At 31.1% G+C, this 23,259-nt stretch overlaps 1 protein-coding gene across 5 annotated transcripts in view; it reads left to right on the forward strand.

Moving 5' to 3' along the window:
• Positions 1-21,852, forward strand: part of pyd (zonula occludens-like protein polychaetoid) — a 144,015-nt gene extending 122,163 nt beyond the window's left edge. For 3 of the 5 annotated variants that reach the window (XM_080173807.1, XM_080173802.1, XM_080173805.1), the window contains 12 exons: positions 4,211-4,410; positions 4,716-4,887; positions 5,669-5,885; positions 6,224-6,253; positions 7,023-7,137; positions 7,426-7,482; positions 18,525-18,668; positions 18,878-18,988; positions 19,339-19,723; positions 19,952-20,035; positions 20,301-20,418; positions 20,720-21,852. In XM_080173807.1, coding sequence (XP_080029933.1) covers positions 4,211-4,410; positions 4,716-4,887; positions 5,669-5,885; positions 6,224-6,253; positions 7,023-7,137; positions 7,426-7,482; positions 18,525-18,668; positions 18,878-18,988; positions 19,339-19,723; positions 19,952-20,035; positions 20,301-20,418; positions 20,720-21,476 — 2,390 coding nt within the window. In that variant the 3' untranslated portion in view covers positions 21,477-21,852. The remainder of the gene's footprint in view (positions 1-4,210; positions 4,411-4,715; positions 4,888-5,668; positions 5,886-6,223; positions 6,254-7,022; positions 7,138-7,425; positions 7,483-18,524; positions 18,669-18,877; positions 18,989-19,338; positions 19,724-19,951; positions 20,036-20,300; positions 20,419-20,719) is intronic. The other 2 variants (XM_080173804.1, XM_080173806.1) reach the window with 1 other exon arrangement.
• The last annotated feature ends 1,407 nt before the right edge of the window (positions 21,853-23,259 follow it).

The following is a 23,259-nucleotide window of genomic DNA, read 5'->3' on the forward strand; positions in this document are numbered from 1 at the left end:
TAAAATAAGAGTAAATTTTTTTTAAATTAAGTAATATACTAGCTGTGTTACTCAAAATTATTATTATGATTTATTATTTTAAATCAATTTTAGCTGCGCTTCCTGGTAACCAAGATTATTCTTGATAAGATATGACAACTTTAGGTCGTTGCAAAGCTTTAATGTTGAAGATATCAAAGTTTTTAAAAGATTATAAATGGACATTCAACTTAATCTTAATAAGAACACATTTAAAGAGGGCATATAAAAGATATTCTAAAATTAAAACTATGCATTTTGGGCTAAATATATTTTACTCGACCCCCTCCCCCCCCCTTATATTGTCCAGAGTCTAATAGAATCACAAACCATAAACGTCCAAGCTTTTTTTTGGGGGGGGGGTAAAATGGCGCGCGAAGCGCGCCGAAATTTTTTTTCACCCCTCCCCAAAATTTTTACCCCGGGGGTAAAATTTGATTGGGGGGGTAATTACCCCCTTTGAAATCTGTTGGCAGGGGTAAATTTAGTTTACCCCCCCCCCCCAAATTCTAAATACCACCTCCTAAATGTAAGGGGTAAATTTTAAATGGGGGGGGGGGGGTAAATAAAAAAAAATTTGGGGGTGCCTACGGCATCCCCAAAATCGTTTGGGGGGTGTAACCGCCCCATTACCCCCCCAAAAAATTTTAAATACCCCCTCCTAAATGGTTGGGGGTGCCTACGGCACCCCCATGGTAGGGGTAAATTTTAAATGGGGGGGGGGGTAAAATAAAAAAAGCGTTTGGGGGGGGGGGGTAATCGCCCCATTACCCCCCCCCCCTTGGACGTCTATGTCACAAACACACACACAACCAACTACTTATGTACCAAACCTAAAATAAAACAATATACTTTGCATATCTGAATATCGTGTCAAAAACTTTTTTTTCAGTAAGATAAAAGATATGAATTAACAAGTATTATGTGTTTGGGATAGGGAAAATTTTAGAAAATTTTAATATTTCTTTACTTTAGCTAAGGTTATAAAAATTTTTTTATGATTAGTTACTCCCAGAGCTTTAAGCCACATGGCCGTGAAAATGGGGAAGGGGGGTTGAACCGCATTTTAGAAACTAGAAATTTTTTAACTGTTTGAAATTGGTCGAGTTTCTCCAAGAAACTTGAATTATCTGTAGCTTTCAAAAATGTTGAGGACCTTTTTCTCTAATAGTTTGAGCATACAAACATTCAATTATTGGAGTAAAATACTGATCCCTATCCCTGAAAATATCGGGTTCTTACTTCCTTGACCCTCCCTTCAATTATTTTACAATATTTTTGCAGAAAAAAACTTGATCCATTTTTACTGAATGTAAATTTATCCCTTTTTTTTACATTTTTTGTTGATAACAATAGTACCTATTATTTTTTTTAATAAAAAATAAAAAAGATTTTACCCTATTTTTGTATATTACAAGATTTCTGAATTTCGAAGGAGTTTGAAGAAATGTGTTAGGAAAACGACATTTAGAATGCTTGTTCAGAATATAATTATCTAACTTAATTTAAACTTTGTACTGTACATTAAAAAGAAGCTTTAGGTATAGTCCCTTTCGTAACATCGCACCTTATGGGGCGATTGTTCGTATTTTTTACAGTAGCTTTTCTCCTATTTCTAGCCCCTGCGGGGGGCTCTAACCTTCGGGGTCAATTACCTAACCCTGTGGGGCAATCACCTAACCCAATATAACCTAACCTAACCTAAAATAACCTATGAAAGGCCATTTTAAAAGTATGACGAATCGCCCCTTATGGTGCGATGTAACGAAAGGGAAACATAATAAAATAAAATTTTATTTGTTGATTTTTTTCATTTGCAATATATCTCCTTGCAAAACTAGTAAAACAGCATTAAATAATATTAATTGTCAATTGACCATGACATATTTAATCAGTAGACCTTAAAACTAGACAAATATTAGAGTTAATATAGAGTAATTACATATTTAATGGTAGTCTAGATAAATATTAGAGTTAGTATTGTGTAACTTCTACAATATTTGATTATTAGACACTAAATCTGGACATATATTAGAGAAAGAATAGAGTAACTACTCCAATAATTTGTTAGTGGATCTTTTTTAAACTAGGAAAATATTACATTAATATTATAAACAAAGGTTAGGTATTTTTTAGCAGTATTTACAACTTTACAAATATAAGAGCAAACATAGAGTGACCACATATTTGATAACTGGATCCTTTAACTATAACATGTATGAGAGTTACCCTAGAGGGTTAAGAAACAACATGTCTTAAAACTAAATAAATATTACAGGAATCAAAGAAAAAAAGTCTTCCAGGGACAAAATAAAGATCCAAAAAGAAATTAGGTTTAGCTGTTTGTGCGATCTCAAGGAAGAAAAACTCTTTGTATTTTGTTGGACAAACACAAAAAATGTACTCACGTCACTTAAGCATGTCATCTGATTTTGACTGGAGTATGAATTTTATGAATTATGTCTATGCTTATAGTTTTACAGTGTGATTCTAAAAAATTCTTTAAAATATATCTAAACCTATGAAAAAATGATGCTCTAAAATAGAAATTAATAAGTAACCTCTATAAACATAGTTTCAGGAAAAATTTTGCAATGATAGGATAATTGGCAGGGGGATCCTTAACACCCACTGAGATAAATAGCCCCAGAAGTTTTGGATTACTATCATACCTAGATAAAAGTAACAGAATGTCTGTCTTGTCTATCTATGTATGCCGAAGAATTTCGCTAGTTGCTGAATAGATATGGTTTTTCTTTACAATGAAGCTTTTTGGGGGGGGAGGGTACCACTTCCATACCAAGAGAAACTACCAACGGAAAAAATCAACCCACCCCCAGTAGCCCTTGGTATAATATATTCCAAAACATATTTCGGATACTTTTAGACACCCTGTAGCTTTAAAGTTATGTATGAATATTATAAATTGTGGCTCATTTAAATGCAATGAAGATTGCATTTACAGATACAAAATAGAAAATGGCGACCCCTTTTTTTTACAGGAATAAAGCGGGTCGGGCAAGTAAATATTATATTTCTCCAAATTTTTTAACAAATAGATGCGATGCTGCTCTATCTAATATCTCAGATAAAGTTTATTAAAAATTAATTTTAAAAAATGTAGAACCTAACACTTTAAAATAGTTTGAATATCAAATCTTAAAAAAGAACAGAAATTGTTGTATTCATACATTTTAGTTAAAAAAAAATTCTTATAGCAAATGAAATTTTTTTATTTATTTCGGGTTTACGTTTTGCAAAGGATAGAGGTAAAGCGGCAATGAATTTATGCCTTTTGTTTATTTTTTAAAATAATTTTCCTTTTCTTACTTACATGGATATTATAATTATTTTTACTTGTCTGAATAAATTTTTTTATGCTGTTTTATATTGTATAATTAATAAATGCGACTACACCCTTTAAAACTTACAAATGATGTAATTTAAAATTTTGGCGTGTTCATTTTCTTTCTATTCTCTTGCTCTACAATATATCTCTTCATATTAGTATATACGGACCACAATATTCAATATTCACAAGATTAAATTAATGTAAAAATTAATGGTTCAAATTAAATATTTTTTTTAAAATTTGTATTTAAGATATTCACTTATAGGTGGAAGTAAATATTTTTTCAAAATATATTCATAAATATTCAAATTAAAAGGGGGAAAAGATTATATTACCTCCATTATCCTATCCTTGGTATTCCCTGATTTATTCTTCCTGTTGGACTAGTAATTGAATCTGTAAAAAGATCTTAGCTCCATTTTTGGACGAGCTGCACCTTTTAATACATACTTTACACTTTGGCCCAGTTCTAATTTTTTTTATAATTGCAGTAACATTATCATTCTTCAATATACAGGCCCTTAAATACACTGTAACTATGTAATTATTTAGTTTTGGAGAAACCTTTATGGATAAATCTATCTGCCCTTTTAAATAACAAGATAAATTATATGCATAGTTTCTTCGAATAAATTTGCTTGAAAAAACATGATCTAACTTTGAATCTATAACCTATATAGCTTATTTTATTAATAAAAATGGCATCTTTATTGATAAAACGCATCTTTAAACAGAACATTTAATGACTGTTGACAAATTTTATTTCAAAAATGATATCATTTATTATCTATTCAAAACTAAAAACCACCCAATCAATATATGTATGTATCTTTTTTCTAGATCCCTTCCTATCCGGCTTGGGCCGTGCAGCCGAGCAAGTGCAGAAGGGCGTGATCCCCAACAAGGCGAGGGCCGAGGAAATTGCCACGAAGCAGTTCAACGCGGCCAAGAAGGAGCAGTCCATCTCTGAGCAGAGCAAAAGTTCCTTCTTTAAACGCAGGCGCACACAGAATCACAGACGCAGCAAGTCCCTTGGAAAGGTTAATACGTTTTCTTTTAGTAGCGCAGTTACTCTATAACTGGGATAGGTTTGTACGTTTGTCCGATCGTATGCCACTATAAAACCGTAACAAAATCTTAGGTTTATTGATAGATTTTAAAATGAGATGTTTAAAATAAAATAACTGCTAATACATATTATTTTTGTTGTGCTACTTGTGGATATAATTATTCTTGTTTATTGTTTTACTGCATACGCAATATTTACGCAGAATCACTTGATGTATTCTTTCTATACTAAAACTATTTTAAATTGTTGCTGTGGAATTAATTGACATTTTTTTAGGACCATTGGGAAGACCTTGTGTGGAGTGAATCTATGTCCAAGTTCCCCGCGTACGAGAGGGTCGGACTACGTCACCCAGGGTTCCCCAGGCCCGTCGTTATTTTCGGCGCGGTTGCGGACATCGCTCGAGAGCGGCTGCTTAGAGACTTCCCGCTGAAATTTGCCTCGCCACGTAAGTTTTTTTCTTCTCAAACATTGTCTCAACTTGAAGGGGTCTGTATATACTCTGAAGTATAGAATTTCATTTGCCTTTTATCTTTAAACAACTAAGAAACAAATATATTCAAATTTAATGTTTATTATCCTCTGACCTTATCTGTACTGTAATTGATTGATTGGAGTTATCTCTATTAAGCGGAAGAGGTATTTAACAAGAACAATTACGTTTTATGTTAACGAAGCTTTTTTCAAAAACACATATTAGATGCAAAAATGTGTAGATTTGTAACTAGATGTTATCTCAAAGCTAATAGAACCGTTCCGCTTTTGATGTGTCTTAAGGCATAATGTAAAACCGATATATTTGTCTTTTAGAATAGCTTCGTCAGCAAAAACATGAATTTTAAAAATGTATACACATGTACATTAAGAAAATCAATCAGAATTTTCATTTAAAATTGAGCGATGAGTTTGAATTTTTTTGTACATTTTTGTACTGTAGATGATACTTTGATAAGCAAAGCTTTTCTATTTGGCTTACAATACGTCTTTTCTACTATCAATTATAAAAAATTACTATGTAGTATTTGATTGCTTCGAATGATATGATAAGATAGCATATCCTTAAAAATAAAGGACAAGTGTTACCTTTGGAAAGAAAAAAGTAAGCTAACCGAATTTTTTTTCACGAAAGAAAGTTTATTCTATGATAATTAAAGTAACAATTAATTTTCTATGAAAAAATAAATATTTTTATTATGCAGTATCATCAATAAACCTTTTTTTGCTTTCAGAGCAAGACATGGCATCCGCGAGCGGCGAGAACCGCAAGTCTGGCATAGTCCGTCTGTCCGCTATTCGCGACATTATGGATCGTGGGCTGCACGCCCTGCTCGACGTGGCGCCGAACGCTGTTGACAAGCTGAACTACGCGCAGTTTTACCCAATTGTGCTGCTGGCGCGAGCTGACAGTAAGCAGACCATCAAGGACTGCAGGGCTGGCTTGCCTAAGTAAGTAACTTTTTAAATTTTGTAGCTAGTCTAGTCTTGTCTTGTAATTTCTTATATTATGTTTATCGTTTATCATTATGAAAAAAAGGAAATCTCAGTAATAAGCAGTCTGTTTGTTTTTCAGATGACCTCTTTTTTAAAAAAAAAAAGGAACGAAAAATACGTCTTCATTGTCTCTTTCCTGTTGTAACAATTTAAATTAAAATCATACTTCACAAAAAGCACCTAGTTTTAGTTTTCACAAATTATTTTAGTACTTCAAAACAAAGGTTTTGAAATCAAATGATAAACTGACAATAAAGTAATGTCCGTCTCAACTAACTTGACCTGAATTTTAGAGGTCAACAAGGAACAGATTGGAGGCCGTGGTAAGTCAAACAACGGATTGGGGTTGCTTCACTGCTTCGGGGCTTTCAAAATATTTGCTATTTATATTTTTTGCGCTCTGGTTTGGGCTATTGCTTGATTGGAATTGTTTTGAATTATTTTTTTTTCTTCAGAATATTAATTTGGATATTTGTATAAAAAATAGTCCTTCATATCAAGGACAATTATTTCAAGTAGCGCAGCTGTAAATTTTTTTATTATAATTGATTTAAAGCAAAACGTAAAAAATGCAACGATCTAACATTATGAAGTGATGAGACGTAGGACATAGCTTGTGTTAGAGTAGCTGCGCTACTAAAAATTCCATGAAAAAATACAGTATTCACACAAACACACAGTAACTAGAAATTATTTAGCTATATCTCAACAGAATTGTATTCATTTTTGAAGGCTAAATATTTTCAATAATAAATTGCACAAAATATCACACTTTATTTTTTTTTAATTGTAAAAACAAAAATTTAGATTGGTACCTATAGTAATTTGTAGAACACGGCTATTTTGCTTTCATACAAAATGGGCATTTTTTAATTTTTGCTTGAAGCTGTAGTTTGGTTTTTCTGTGAAATTTAAATAGTAATATCAGCCTGAAAAGAATTTTTTCGCTAACTAGTCTAACCTTTATTGACTTTAGGTAGTAAAGATAACTTTTCTTTTAATGGCTTATTACGACTTAATTTTACAGAAAAAAATAATGTATTTTATATATAGACAAATAGTAAAAATATTGCATCAAGTTTGCTTTTATAGGAAGGCACATATCCCCAGCAAGAAGTTATTGGAACAGTCTCAGAAGATAGAGAAGATGTGGTCTCACTGTCTTACTGGTACAATTCATCTACACGCAGATAATTGGTATACAAAGGTCAGAACTTTTAGTAGTTTTCATTAGAAGTACAAATAAGATTAAAAATTGATGATACATAGGTTTCATTACAGTATCAAATTAGCTTGGGGACTCCTTTTTGCCTTTTAAGAAACCTAGACGAATTTTTAAGACTGGAAGCTTTAAGATTGAATAAAAGCTGTATTTATTCATCAAACTGATTCAGAATGGACAATTTAAAAGTATTAAAGCTCTTTGGTAAAAATTGAGTTTTTTATCTGATTATCAAAAAAAAGACAAACGTTTTTAATTCTTTGAATAATTTAGATTACTGACTTGATAGAAAAACAGCAAACTGCCCCAATTTGGATGTCTGACTCAAAGGTAAGTTTTTAATTGTGGTTGGGTTAACAACTGAAATATTAAACACAATAAAAATACGTTTTTCAAAATTATCTGATCATTTTTTGTTGAGAAAATGCACATAAAAAATTGTTCAGCTTTTATTTCCTTGAAACTCAAGATTTTGAACAAGATAATTTAATTTAAAATTGTAATCATATAGAATTTAAAAATTATAGTTTAATATAATTTGTTGCCCCCAACCCCCAGTTTTGTCTCCCCTCATATTAGAATGTACACATATATGCAATGCCAGGGTGCATCAACTTTTTAAAAAATTGGTGTGTTTATAATTCAGCTACATTTTTGGGACCATTTGAAGGAAGCAAAGTTGGATGGTGAAATAGCCAATATAATTTTTGGGTTTATAAGAAACTACTTGTTTAAAAATCTAAAGAATTTAAATGGCCTATTAGAGATTAAATTTTTGTTGCTGGATTGTACCCACACCTTTTTTATCGGATAATGGCGGATTGCAGAAGTTTTGCATGTTTTGATGGAGTAGTGCAATCTTGAGTGTCCACAAAAACCAACAAATTTATACATTAAAAAAAAGAATTATGACATTTTAGTAGCTTAATAAACGGGACATTAATGTCAAAAGGTTTATTATTATTTAAAATTATTACTTAAAAATGACAAAAGTCGTTTAACCGACAAGCAAACGGAGAGGCTTGAGCACCTGCTTGTAGGTAAGGTATCTGAGCTACTAACATCACAAAAGTATTATTACTTTTTTGCTGCATTGCAAAAAATCTTGTAATCTATTCCTCTTTTCCTTGATGTTCTAACATAAATGTTAAATTGTCAAAATAAGATACAGAATATCTGCCAAAATGGACACAGTATAAAGCTGAATAGTCAATAGAATCTATGCTATATATCATTCACTCAAAAAACAAATATTAAAATGTTGTTCCAATTTCAAGAGTTTATGTCAACAATAAGGCTAATATAAAAAGCGGTTATGACTTATATAATATCGACAGTCTAATGATGTTGACTATAACGACACCATTTTTGACATTCATTTAGACAAATCTTTGAACATAAGGCTAACTTTCATATTATTAAAAATAAGATTATAGTTACATCTTAGAATTTAGAACTGTTGGATCTTTTAAATTAATTTTTACTAGAAAAAATTGTTTAAAGCAAATTTTGCTGATTTCCTGGACCACCTTTTCTATCCACTTTTGCCTTTACAACCCTCCTCCTATCTCAACTATCTTATTAATCTCTAGCTCACTCGCTCAATTTCACAAATGTATAACTTCTTAAACCAACACATTTTATGCTATTAATTCTTCGTGAAATTGATAATAAACTTTAAAGTGGATAATATGTCAATCTTGGCAATTTTAGGTCGAATGAATTCATGAAAATAGCCTAAAACTGTCACTAGACAATTATAGACCTTCCCTGAAAAGTACAAACCATATTATTCGAAATCTTTAGACAAAAAACATTATACTTTTTCATTGTTAGATATATTGAAATTTTGTGCAGAAACAATTTTTTGTTTGAATAAAAATTGAAAATATATTAAATACAATTATTAAAACAAGAAGACACGTTTGATAACTAATATGTTAAGATAATAAAAGCACAATAGTTTTACAATATTACACCTTTATATTATTTCCAAGATATTTTTTGTTATTTTATTTGGAATGAGGAAACGTCTTGAAATTTGGCCATTTGCCTTTTCGCAACCTTAGGTTGCAAATTTAAAAATTTTCGGCAAGTTAATTAACATATTTATACAAGGATTAATAGCATGTTAAGATTTTATTTATTTTATGTTGTATATAAATTCTTGTCCCTAGCATATAAAATTATTTGATCAATAAACATAAAATAGAGAGAATAAGTTTGAATTACGCTACGAAAATAATATTTAAAAATCCATTAATAAAAACAGAGATAAATAAGTTGAACTAGCGTAACAGACCTACAGACAGACATATGTTCATAGTCACTTATAGAGTAGCATTGCTAAAAAACTATTTGAAATGTTGACAAGGAAGGTTTAGTACAGATTTAGTTGGAGTACAGCCAATAAAATATTTCAAACTAATTATCAAAATTCATAAGGAAAAAGGATAAGAGGATGAATACTCACCCCCTTTTCATGGTAAAATACTACTTCCCCATCCCTAAATTTTTAAAGAAAATCTAGCAGACGAAAATCAAAAGCCGCCCAGGGCTTTTTGTAAGTCAATCATAAATAATAATGTGAATAAAAATAAAAGCGATATTTAGCAAACAGCCGTGGGCGGTCAGAATCAGCTGAATGTTTATTATGAAAAAAATTCCCCCTTTTTAGATATGAAAGGATTCATCTTTCATGCACAAATTTTTAAAAAAAAAAATTCTTTGTAATTTTTAATTAAAACATTAAAACGACAATATCTGAAAGTAAAAAGTAAAAAAAAATATTTTTTTAGATGTTGTTATTTTAGTATTTTTTTTATATTTAATAACAAAATTTTATTTTTATTTTTAATTTAATATTATATTCTAATTATTAAAACTTTACATATTAATTTTGTAATCCTCCCATTTAAATAGTGGTGGAATAGCAATAAAATTTAACGCGGTAACAGCGCTAATTAGGCCCCTGGGCCCACTGCCTATTTTCGTCTTCTAGTTGCTTCGATTCCTCTCTTTTATTTTTTTCTCTATGTCAAAATTGTAATGAAAAATGGTGCTACAATTTAACCTAGGAGCTTTATTATTTAACTGTGTACGACAGGGTAGAAAATTGCTCAAAACAAATAAAAGACCTATGTGAAGCTTTGCTTAAATGGTGAACTTAATAGGTTAATTAGTTAAAATATTAGGCTACAGACAGAAAATCATTACTACTTTATATTATAGGATGGAATGTTTGGACATAATTTTAACAAAGTTACTTTTTGATAATTTGTGGATCAAAATTTTACGGCATATATCATCATTAATTTAAGGCTTATGAAGCGTGGCAAATCTAATGATTTATTATTATTAAAATTGAAATTTTACTTTGAAAATCCGCATTATATTTGTTTTTGTAGAATTTTGTTTATAAAAGTTCTGACAGGCATGATTAATATTATTACAATACTGAGTATGACACATTAAGAAATTCATAGTTAATTTTTTTAACTATTGATTTCATATATAGTACATATAACTCTATATGTCTTATGTACACAATACACATCCTAACTGTGGAAGATCTTTACTCGAAACAAGGAAATATAAATATTGTATTATAAAACCACAGTTTTTAAATCATTTCCACACCCTTATAGGTTTAGGTAATTAGGTGATACCACATAACAGCTACTTTTACAGTGATTAGCCTGAACAAAGTAATGTTTTTTTAAGTTTGTCAAACCTTGAAGAATAAGAAAGTTTTATTTAGATTTTTATTACGATAAACAAAATTAACCCTTATAAAGATTTTAAAAAGTTTTAGATAATTCATTGGCATTCAATTAGGAGTAACCCTAACAACTAGTATTTCAAATAGAATTTTTTCACTTCTATGTAAAAACAGATTTCTTGTTAATTAAAATCTGATGATTAGATAACCATATATTTATAAGATTACATTAAATTGGATGTGAATATAAAACCGCAGAAAATATTAATCGCTATAAATTTACTATTTGTATAAATTGAGCTTATGTGCTATCAAATAAATATGGATGTCGACACCCCCCTCAAATTGAAACCGTCTATGCTTTTATTTATTTATTTTAATTTATAAATGTCTAGGTAATTATTAATCATTAAATTTTGGTATCACTGTATGTTATCATATAGTTGTAAGCTTATCAATTATAAGGTGTATAATCCGAGATTAAAATCATTCTTTTGGGACCACGAATTAAGAGAATATGGCTTCTAAAGATAATTTGTGGGAGTGGGGACAAAACACCTAATTTAAAAATACCTAATTTAAAAATGCCTAATTTTATAAATGTCTAATGTGACAAAACACCTAATTTATAAATACCTAATTTAAAAATGTCTAATTTAAAAATACCTAATTTTAAAAATGCCTAATGTGACAAAACACCTAATTTTAAAAATGCCTAATTTTATAAACACCTAACTATAAATACCTAAGTTTAAAAATACCTAATTTTAGAATACCTAATTTAAAAAAAACCTCATTTCAAGCATATCTTAAAACTGTTGTTGATTATATTACACTGGCGGCTACGCCAATAAGTCTGGGGGAGAGGGGGGTTATGACCCCCCTCCAAAATTTCAAAATATAGTTTGAAAAAGAAAACTGGATGGATGGATGGACCGACCCTAAGGGTTTTTTTTTTAATGCAACCATCCCATGATTAAATGGCACTTAGAATTCGAATTTTGATCTGAAATTATGCATGAATAATCCTTGGTAGGTCTATTTTCCCTAAATTGAACAAAAAATTGGAAAAGTAACGGCTAACTGCTGGTGGCTCAGCAGTTTTACCATTTTTTGGATATCTTAAAAGCAAATTAGTCACGAAACCTATCTCCATGTAATACATGTTGTGGCTCAAAAACCTTATCAAACGGTTCTAGCCGGTAGCATGTTGGCTTCACGGTGCCCCATGAAAATGCCTTGAGGAGCTGAGTCAGGAACTTTTGTCCGTTTCAAAAAATCTCGTTCCTAGCCTGAGAAAATCTAAAAAACCTCTACAAATTGGACAATTTTCAATAAACCTTAAAAAATTTTGGTTTTTTAGTGATTTCTAAGGCTAGGAACGAGATATTTTGAAACGGACAAAAGTTCCTGATTCAGCTCCTCAAGGCCTTTCCAGGGAGCACCATGAAGCCATAGTTCTGATTCAAAAAATTTTTTGAATGTCGTCTTTGCATACTAATAAGTAATGAATTATATATTTAAGTGGTCGTGTTCTAAAACTCAATTTTTTAAAATTCTTTTTCGGTCAGAAATGTTTTTAAGGTTAATTTTATCTGTTGCATATCCCCGCTTTGTCTAATTCCGATATGAACCCACCCTATTGACCATCCCCCATTTTATTTCTAGTTTTATAAAGAAAGATTAAAGAAATATAAAAAAAAACGAGGGGAGGGGGGAGATTTTTTCAAAGGGCAATTTCTCATTGGAAGGTGTTGGTAACCTCCCAAAAACGTTATAAACCTTCCCATGACCTACGGGAAGCTTCATTGTAAAGATGAACCATATTGGTTCAATGACTAGTGAGATTCTTCAGCAAGAACAATCAGCCAATTGGATTAATGTTATCAAAATTTAAGTATTTTAGTGGAAAAAATAGATATTTTAGAATTAGGCGTTTAAATAGTTTAGAATTAGGTATTTTAAAATTAGGTGTTTTTAGAATTAGACATTTTTAAAATTAGGTATTTTTAGTTAGGCATTTTTAGTTAGGCGTTTTTAAATTAGGCATTTATAAATTAGGCATTTATAAATTAGGTGTTTTTAACGTAGGTGTTTTTAACATTAGGTATTTTTAAACTTAGGTGTTTTTAGTTAGGCATTTTTAGTTAGGCATTTTTAAATTAGGTGTTTTGTCCCCACTCCAATTTGTGTATCCTATTATATAAAGTATTAAGTTTTTTTTGTCTGTAGCTTAAGATTGAGTTCTCCATTTTAAGAAAGCTTTACATAAATAGTTTCTGGGTTGATTTGAGGCTTTTCTATCTTTAAATATTGATTGTTTTATGTCATTTGTATGTTCTTCCCTACCCTCCGAATAGCTAGGGACGAAACCGCTAGTGTTGGATAAAGTAAAGCTTTTTGAATTATGTCTTCATCTTATACGCGATGTTTAATCCCAGGTAGGGAGAAAATAATGAACAACACTATACTCCTTTTGTTTAAATACTTAAGGGGTTGTTTAATTCCATACTTTTCCAGCAGTAATTTTAATCTATAGCTATAATAGGGATGATTTTGTATATATTAATACAATTTATCTTATTCATTGAGATTCTTGTTTAAACTACAAAATCTGATTATTTAATCTTATCAGGACTTAATCAATAAACAAAATATTTGGATTAAGAAATAATTAAATTTTCAAAAATAAATCTAAGTGGATTATTAATTAAACAAAGAACATTAAGAATTATAAATAAAAGTAAGGAGAGATCTTTTTTTACCACTTAGTTTCCAAAATAAATTACTCTTTTCAATTAAAACAAGTAGTTCTTGACAAAAATAAAACTTTCAATTAAACAAAAATAAAAAAAACCTTCACCTTTAAAAGTATTATTGTTTTAAGTTATATTTAATGTCATATTTCTCAAAAATATTCAAAAACTTTAGATTGCTATTCCATCAAAAGGTTTCGGTACTTGCATGTATCTATCTATATTCTTTATCTATCTTATCTATCTTCCTTTCTATCTATTGCATGCTTCTTTTATTATTTATTTAGCCTGTAGAGTTTTGCTCTGACGTGTTCTTGTTACCGCTGGGCTCTCCACCTCAGGAAAATAAACAATATGTTCATTATCAAGCGGTCATAACGGTCATTTACCGGTCAAATTATTAGGGCGTAGGTCTTATGCAGGAAACCTCTCCCGACCTTATCATTTAACGAAAATAAGTGGGGGGGGGGGGGGGGATGTTTTTTATTTCATTAAGATTTTTGGTTTGGTTATATTGCAGACTTGCAGGGTTAAGTACCGTAGGATTAGAGCTCCCCACTGGGGTTAGGCATAGAAAAAAATACCCCCCCCTCCTCTTTTTTACACTTTATTTATAGAAAAAAGGGAAGGGGGGATTCCGCGCTCGACAGGCTCTTAGAGGAAAAGCATTAAAACGCGCTTAAATGAACATATTGTAAACCAACCATTTTTGTGGAACAGGATTACTTGGATTCTGAGGACACAGACGGGGAGACTGGCCCCCCAGTGCCACCTCCCTTGGATCCCGACATTTATGATATGCTCTTGAAGTCTATAGATAACAATAACTCGAGGCCGGATATCAAACCATTAGATCTAATTGAACATTTTATATAAGAACATTGATTTATCTCTACTTTTACTTTTTAGCCGCTAATTACCTGCCAGCTTACTGCAATTTTGCTGATTATTATAGGCAATGGGTTAAGTTTCAATCTAACATCGGCTTTCTTGCGGCTGCTTATAACCTAGGCTATTTTTTAATTCTTATTCGTAATATTAATTTAGTTGAAATAACCATGTTAAAATATTTTGTTTTCTTTCATGTTTACACTGCCCATTTAAAATAGGTTATGTTGTATTAAAAACCTTTGGTAACTTTTTGTGATATTATATTCAGGGAGTAAGGGAGGGGACAATGGGCAGTTAATTCAATTTTATAGTTGTGACCCTTTAAGGTTGAAAACCCAGATATTTCCAGATAAAACAAGTATTTGCAATATAGCAACCTTTAGTGGAAATTTTTGACTTTTTTAATTGTTTTTAATTCGAAATGCACCATCCTTAAACTGATGCTTTACTACAAGCCTTTGATTCTAGAGATCAAAACCCTTGTTTACAATTCATTTCCATAATTGTTATTATTTAAACTTCGGAAAATTAAGGAAACATACCATTTTACTTTTACAAAATCTTTTACCCAAATTTTTTTATTGTATTTATTAAAAAGCTTTGACATGAAAAAGCCTTTAAATAATTATATTACAAAACTTACTAAAACAATTACCTTCCTACAGAACTTTTAACTCAAGCTATTTCATTTAACGAAATAAAAATGAGATACCTTGCGTCAAAATTTCATACTACATAAATAAAATAGTTGAGAACATAAGTACATCTTAATTTTAAAGATCTTAAGGTTTAAGTAACATATCTTAGGATAACTGGTAGCTGCGCTCCTAGCATCCAGGACAGAAAAATAAAATAACACCATCTTGAGATTTTAATGATAAACAAACCTTGAACAACTCAGAACTTCGTGAATTTTCCCTAAAAATTTGAAATTAATCGGATCATTAATTACAGAAATATTAAGCTAAAGACAAAAAACTTTTGCCTTTACATTAAATCAATAAGAAACATCTAACATGTCTAAAGTAACGAAAAGAGCTAACCGTTACGGACGTACAAATGTGCGGGACCTAATTATAGGAAGGCTTTGCTCATAATAACTAATAATCTTAATATAATTTCTTTCTACAACGCACTAATCGGAATGAATTAACATTAAACAAGAATTAGATATAAAAAATGTAATGATTCAATTTACAAAATAATTTTCAAAATCAAAATATTCTGTCTGCTTGTTATTGTTTATCTTTTTGATGACGCGCTAGTTTGCCGCGAGATTATGCATGATTTTGCGTGACGTCATTCATAATTGGTCCCCAAGATTGGTTAGAAACAGCTAAATTCTTGCATGTTCCCTTTAAGCCAGTCCCCAAAGTCTGAGACTCCTAAAAATTGAATATTCGATCCATTGTCCCCTCCCTTACTCCCTGTATTATATTAATTTGCTTATGATTTGTAAAAATTTAATTAGTTTAAACAAGGACAATTATGTCCAGAAGAATCATAGTATTAACAACCTACTATAGTTTTAATTCTTTCAATAACAAAGGACATTATTGCTTTTATTATTTTTCATAACCACGGAGTAGCTGGGATACTGAAGTACTAAACAGCATTATTTTTTTTGCATGTGATATCACAATAATGGTTTATGCAGATAATTTTCATTTATTAGATTAGATAAAATATTTGTAGATAGTTTTGATTGATTTTTGCATGATTTTTAAGATAAAAAGCATTGATATACATTGGGTTACCCACGGATTTTACCATTTTGGACTACAAATTTTGTAAATAAAATATTTCACAAAGCAGATTCTTAAATGATTAAGATAGATTAACAAAAAACAATTATTCCTGATTTCATGCTGATGAAGTTGCCCTTTAATGGTCAAATTGTCAAGTGATAAAATACAATACTAATGAATAGTTTTCATTTTCATATCATAAGTTTTATTTCTACTGTCCATTATGGTTATATCCGGATGTATCCAAAGGAATTTTCATTTTTCTCTTTTTCTCTATTTTTTCTACTTTTCTTTGCATGTAGTATTTCTTATTTCTTATGATTTATTTAGAAGTAAAGAATACTGAATCAAAAGTAAAAATAATTTAATTGATTTTAAAACTGTGATTCATATTTTTTATACTGCTACATTTTCTACTGTTATGCTTTAATTTGATTCGTTATTTCTTTTTCAAATCACCATACCTTTAATTTTGAATAAAAATCAAAATTATTTAGTATTCTCGTCAAGATAAGATGTGATATTTCGCCCTATTTCTTCACTTTTCTTTAAATTTTAAATTTTATTCAGTACATAAAATAATTTTTAGGAGAGCATTATTCGATAAATAAATTTACACATAGGTTGTAAATTAATTTTACCTTTAAACTATGGAATGTGCTTAAAATGTTTAGAGGGATGATTTTTTTTAACAACATATAATTTACAAATTTACTTTTTGTTTAACAGAACACTTGTTTCTATTCTTATAAAAAATGTATTTATCAAATAAACTTATCTTATCTCAAGAATAGTTGTTTATCGCATCGTATTATAGACAGCTTTCCGCGGATATAAAAATGAAAAATATAAGATTAAAACCAGTTTTGTTAGGCCCGAGCTAACAAAACTCGTATTAATTTTATGATTTTTATTTTAATATTCATGGAAAATTTCAATAAGTCGATGCTATACATGGGTTTTCAGTATGGCCTATAATATTAATCAGCTATAATCAGGGATAAGGGATAGGAAACCTGGCCATAAATTAGGTCTCGGCCTGGTTTTGAAAGGGATCATGCAACTTTTACCATTTGCCTAATTTAATGACCTTACTGGCGGACGGCTCATATTGGCTACCGCTCTAAACCAATAGTGTTCTGTGATTTGGGCTTATTTTGTATCAACCAATCACCAATTGGCGGAGCCAATTGGTGATTGGTTGATACAAAACAAGCCCAAATCACAGATGGCGGAAATTTTAGAAGCAGACAATTAAAGAAAAAATAATGATTTCGTCTGCTACGAAAAAATAAATATAAATGGTGTTAGATCACATTAGATTAATTATTAAATCTGCTTAGAGTTAAACATTAAAAAAGGGCCCAAAGAAAAAACAAAAATAACGGGATTATTTTTTTGGAAAGAAGGTAGCTACGAATTTTCATTTGGTAGTTTATAAATTAGATGTTGTATTTAGAATTTTAAAAATTTAGTACGGAGTTGATACAACACCTTCACCCTAATTTTTGTACAATACAACACAGTACAGATATATCATTACATTATATCCAGTATAGTATCCAAAGAACTTGATAGAATGTTACCCAAGTGCATATTTATTTATTTATTTTGAATTTTAATTAGCAATGAAATTTTCAAATAAAATTTTTACTCATTAATAAAAATGCAAATAATACAAACTAAAATCTGTCTGAGGGAAACCCAACGATAGCTTTCTGACATTTCAAATTACCAAAGTAAAAGATAAAAAATTTTGGGAGAGAAAAAACTTCATTTTAACAAAAGCCATTAATATATAGGTTTATAAAAAGTTATGTTTTTTACTTTAAACTAGCTACCTGAATTTGATTCTATACTTTATCTACACACACAGCTTTTTCATTAGCATTTTATACGAACCACTGCGCTATCCCAAAACTGGTTTATTAGGCTAGAAATAGGCCTAGGCTTGAAATAGGCCTGAAATAATATTTTTCTACGTTTCCCATCCCTTATCCCTGGCTATAATTATTTTAAATTACATTTCCTTGACTTTTCTTGTATCTTTAAATTATGTTAAACGCTTTACTGTAGTCGAAAATGCAAACATGTTAGGTAGAGTATTCATACGTCTGAAGATGAAACTAATTGCCTACAACTTTACCCTAAGTAGAATTTATATTAATGTTACATGTTTTTTTTTTTAAATTATAGGATGCTTTTGATTTGTAGAAAATCAAGTTCCACAACTCTGAATAATATGTAATTTTTCAGCCGGACGAAGCTTTTTCTGACGATTTCCTATTCCCCATGTCATCCCGGCTGACCTTCTCAACTTCTGGGCTGGAGTCGGATGGAGAATTCTGCGGGGAGGATAGTCCTAGGAAACAGAACAGTGCCCGTTCTGGTAACGTTCAGGTAAACTTTCTTATTTAATAACAAGAAACACTGTATTCAATGAATAAATTATTAACATGTAATAAATAATTTCTATTTATGTTAAATACCCACCTAAGCCATTCTTAATCACTGGACTGGTTTGTACACTTATCTCAGCAGTAAGTTATAAATTCCACATTGGCCAAGCTTAATTTCCAAGATTTACTTCATTAATAATATATTTTTAGAATTCAAGTTCAAGCCTGTACCGTGCCACTTCAGATCCAAACCTGAACCTGAGAAAGGATGGTACCATGACCTCTGAAGTTGGAGAGAATGCCCAACAATATTTAGCTAAGGTATGTGTAAAGATAATTGGATAGATATTAGTTAGGTAGACATATGGATATTAAGTCATTAGTATAACTTAAGAAGTAGAAGAAAATGCTAAAATAACTGACGAAAGAATATACATGGACAGATAAAAATATTATTTGATACTTTAAAAGACAGAATTGTTAGATTATATAAACACGAGTTCTTAAAATATTCAGCTTTTCTTCTTTTTTTTTACATCATTGCAGGAGATATGAAGAAAATAGAATAACAAAGATGTTATCAAGATGTAATAGAAGTAAAGATGCATAGACTTAAAAACCAAACAAAACACACAACTATACTTTTAAAAAATCATTTCTTTTGTATTAAGGTGTCCCCCGACAAGCACGGCGGTACCACCGACCGTTATGGCGTGATCAAGCACCAGGACGGCAATGGAGAAAAATCAAAACAAAGCAGCAGCGGTAGCAAACTACCCTCAGTCCCGCCAAAAATAGACCGCCAAAAGAAACCGAGCAAGAAATCCGCCGCGGAGCGGCTGTTTGGCCAACGAGCCGCCCAAAGCCCGCCGGAGGAGAAGGGTTCGTCGGGATCGGCGACTAGCAACGGGCCTGACCCGCACATGTTAAGTCAAAATAATTCTAACAGTAATTCTTACAACCCACACGCCGCTGAGAATTATGATTCCTACAAGCACAGGGGAAGCACTGGCGGACCAGCGGAAATGTTCCCGCATTATGCCTCCAGAAATCCAGGTATAGTGTGGATAGATTCATTTAAAAGTAAAGAAGACTGATAAATCGAATAGATATATAAACTATAACGGAAAATTGATGGCAAGAGAATATTTAAATAGATTCTTAAACTAAATGACACTCGATGTTAACAACCATAAGCTATAAGGACACAATTGGACTATGAAAGTCTATCTTAATAAATAAGTAAACCTAAATTTGTAGACATTACTCTTTATTTATATTCAGGTGGTATATCCTCGGCACCTCAGGGAGAGTATACATCTCCTGGCCAGCTAAGTGGATCTGGAACTTATGGCAGTCTACCTAATGGTAAGTAATATTAGATAGATAGATACATATCCAGGTATTCTAAGTTAATATTAGGCCTATGGCTGTTGATTCGTTCAAGGAATTGTCATCTAAACAGCATATTAGCAGACTCATTAAAATAAATCTAAATATAGACGTACTGACCTTATTATAATTGCTTTAGACAAAAAGATACAAGACTAAATAATATATGTACAGGATTTTGAAATTTGTCCAAAAGTGACATTAAAATATAATGATTTGATACCAACTGTTTAAATTTCAGGTATGACGCCGCCCGCCATTAACGGAATGTCGCCTCCAGGTATGCAGAACGGCGGTGGATCAATGAACGGGTATGCCATGACAGGACAACACTCTGGCTCAGGTCAAGATAAATACAGGTAAGTTTTACTGGAACAAATTTTCTAAAGCACAAAATTATATTGATGATGAATAAAGTCAATTAAAAAAGTATACTTTTTTCTTAATTATTTGAAGATATATTGGAATATATTTATGTATATTAAGGAGTATTTTATTTCTATTTTCAGTCAATATTTATGATAAATTTCTGTTATAAAACTAGATTTTATTTTACATTGTATATATTATTACCATGCAATAGTATAATACAACATCTTACACTGCAGAATACCTACCTACCCTTTTTAATTATTTTCTAAAATTACAATTTTATTTCAGATACTCTGAATATAAACCAATGCCGCCGCCAAAATCCAGCATCTACAAACCAGTCCCGCCGCCAAAGCCCAAACCCTCCTTTTCCGGGCCGCAGCCCCCGAGTTCTAACGGCGGAGGTTCCAACGGCAGTGGCTCCGGAAGCGGCCAACGCTCTTCAAGTCAGTCCAACACAATCAACGAGTCCAACTACATGAACGGGAACTATATCAACCCGCCGAACGGACAGGTTAATGGTACCGGCGGTCCTGATGTTAACAATGGCGATTTCCAATCCCCAAATTCTTACCAACCCGACTATAATTCCTACCACTATCACTCATCCAAAGTTGTGGACAACAATCACCAATACACTCAGCCCTCCCCGCCAAGAGTTCCGCCCTACGATACAGCCGGCGAGATTGATTCAAACGGCGGTGTAGACTCTGGTCAGGGCTCTTCATTAGACCGTGATTATTCTAGTTATAATCGGTACAACGGGCCACCGCCACCGACAAATATTAATGCCGCCGCCGGCGGAAACCGTTCTTCTAATCAATATTACTATAATCTACCAAGTACTCCTAGAGACGGCCAGACTGTAAATAATAACAATAATGGCCCGCCGTCCGCGGGAAATAACGGTGTTAACAGCCAACGCCGCCGACCTCCCGGTGATACTTTGGATTTATCCAATCGTGAACATCGTGGTTCTGCCTTTGAACTTTATAAAAAGCCAGGTTTCAAACCTTATCCATCTTATGGTGAGGTTCAACGATAGAAAAAATCTCTTTTTTTAATGGCCTAAAAATGACTTCATATATAATTTATACAATTAAAGTGATTATAAAAATTTAATCTTATAAAATTGTTACCCTATTGTACATCCAAAAAACGAATTTAAAGTTATTAAACCTCTAATTTAAACGAAAAATGTAAAATTTTGGAATCTCTATTAAAATGATTATATATTTTTATGATATCTGTAAAGTAAAGTTACCTTTTCATGTGCTTCTGTAATTTTCTAAATTTCTGCTCAAATTTCTTTTTTACCATTAAATTATGTATTATAATGAATTGATTATTGTTAAAATTATATTTTTATATTATTGTGAATAATTTTGGACTGTAATAATAAATAAATGTACCTCTTCTTATTAAAGATTATTTTCGCAAAGCAAAGCTATTCTATATTTAGAAAAATAACGTTATACTGTCAGTGTCAGTTCGTCACTTAAAGCTGAAGGACAAGTCTGATTGTTCATTCACAATATTCGGATTAAACCAGGGTGGGTGAAGACAATGGAATAAAAATAATACTGGTATCCAAAGTTTTATAAATATACCCTAGCATTAGTTTGCTTACAAACTAAGAAATTCTTAAAATTTAGAACAAGTAGTGTCCAACTTAGGAGATAATTTGATTTTAATAATTTTGGTGTACATTAATTTAACAAGGATGACAACATCCATAAAAGCGAAGCACTGAAACGATAGGACGAACGGACTTTAACACTCATATAGTGTCAGAACTGAATAATCAGAATATAAATGTATAAGAGTCGTCAATTCAAAATTGAAAGTAAATTTGTTGAAAAACTGCTTGATACAGGATAATGTTTATAGACATACTTACATTTTTAGGACCTGATTATAGAGTTGCTTCGCTTCTAACATTATACTTTGTTGTCCCAGGAATCAATATACCAAAATTCAGAGCAAACGGATGATTAGATCACATAAAAATTTGTTGTTAAAAAAGTAAAAAAAATCAACATGTTTAAAATGGACGTACGGACATTTTGGTAATGATTATAGAGTTGCTACGCTTTCTAAATCGTACCTTACTACTGAAGGAATCACCATGCAAAGTTTGAAATCGATAGGACAATTCTAACATGCTTAAATTAACGAAAAAAGCTATCCGTTACGGACGGACCGACCCTAATCATAGAAAAGCTTCGCTTTTAACAACCATTGCTTTATCATTTAAGACCCCAGGAGTAAAATTAATACAATAACGTCATGAATACCTAATGTTTCAATTTGGGTCATTGCCCAAAATTGGGACATTTTATTTTTTTTTTGTAAAACTTATTTATTCACAAAGTTTGTAAAATCTTGGCTGCTGAGAACGTTAGATAGTAAAATTTTAATTTTAGATGAATTTTGAAATTGATATTCTTTATTCCTGATGTGTTATTGTGTAATAAAGTAGACCAACTGAGAATGATAAAAGAATATTTTTTTTATTGGAGAAATGCATGCCTTTGTTATATATGTTCTTGCAATGTCACCAAAAATGAAAAAAAATAATTGGTAAATATGTTTTTTATGGTGGTGAAGAGTTGAGTCCCAATCCTTTAGAAAAATAGCTTAAACCATACTAGGAAAATAGGTTCCACCATTAGCGATATCTTAAGCTTCATCCAGGCGGACAGACATCGGTCTGCTTTATATTATAAATTTCAAATAATATTTTTGCAGTTTTATATAAATCCCTTTTGTTATATGCCCGCATACTCAGTTTTTAGATGATGTAATGAAGTGGGCTAATGATAGGA

The sequence above is a fragment of the Acartia tonsa genome, chromosome 10, assembly GCF_053477335.1.
Source record: "Acartia tonsa isolate MP-2025a chromosome 10, ASM5347733v1, whole genome shotgun sequence".
NCBI classification, from domain to species: Eukaryota; Metazoa; Arthropoda; class Copepoda; order Calanoida; family Acartiidae; genus Acartia; species Acartia tonsa.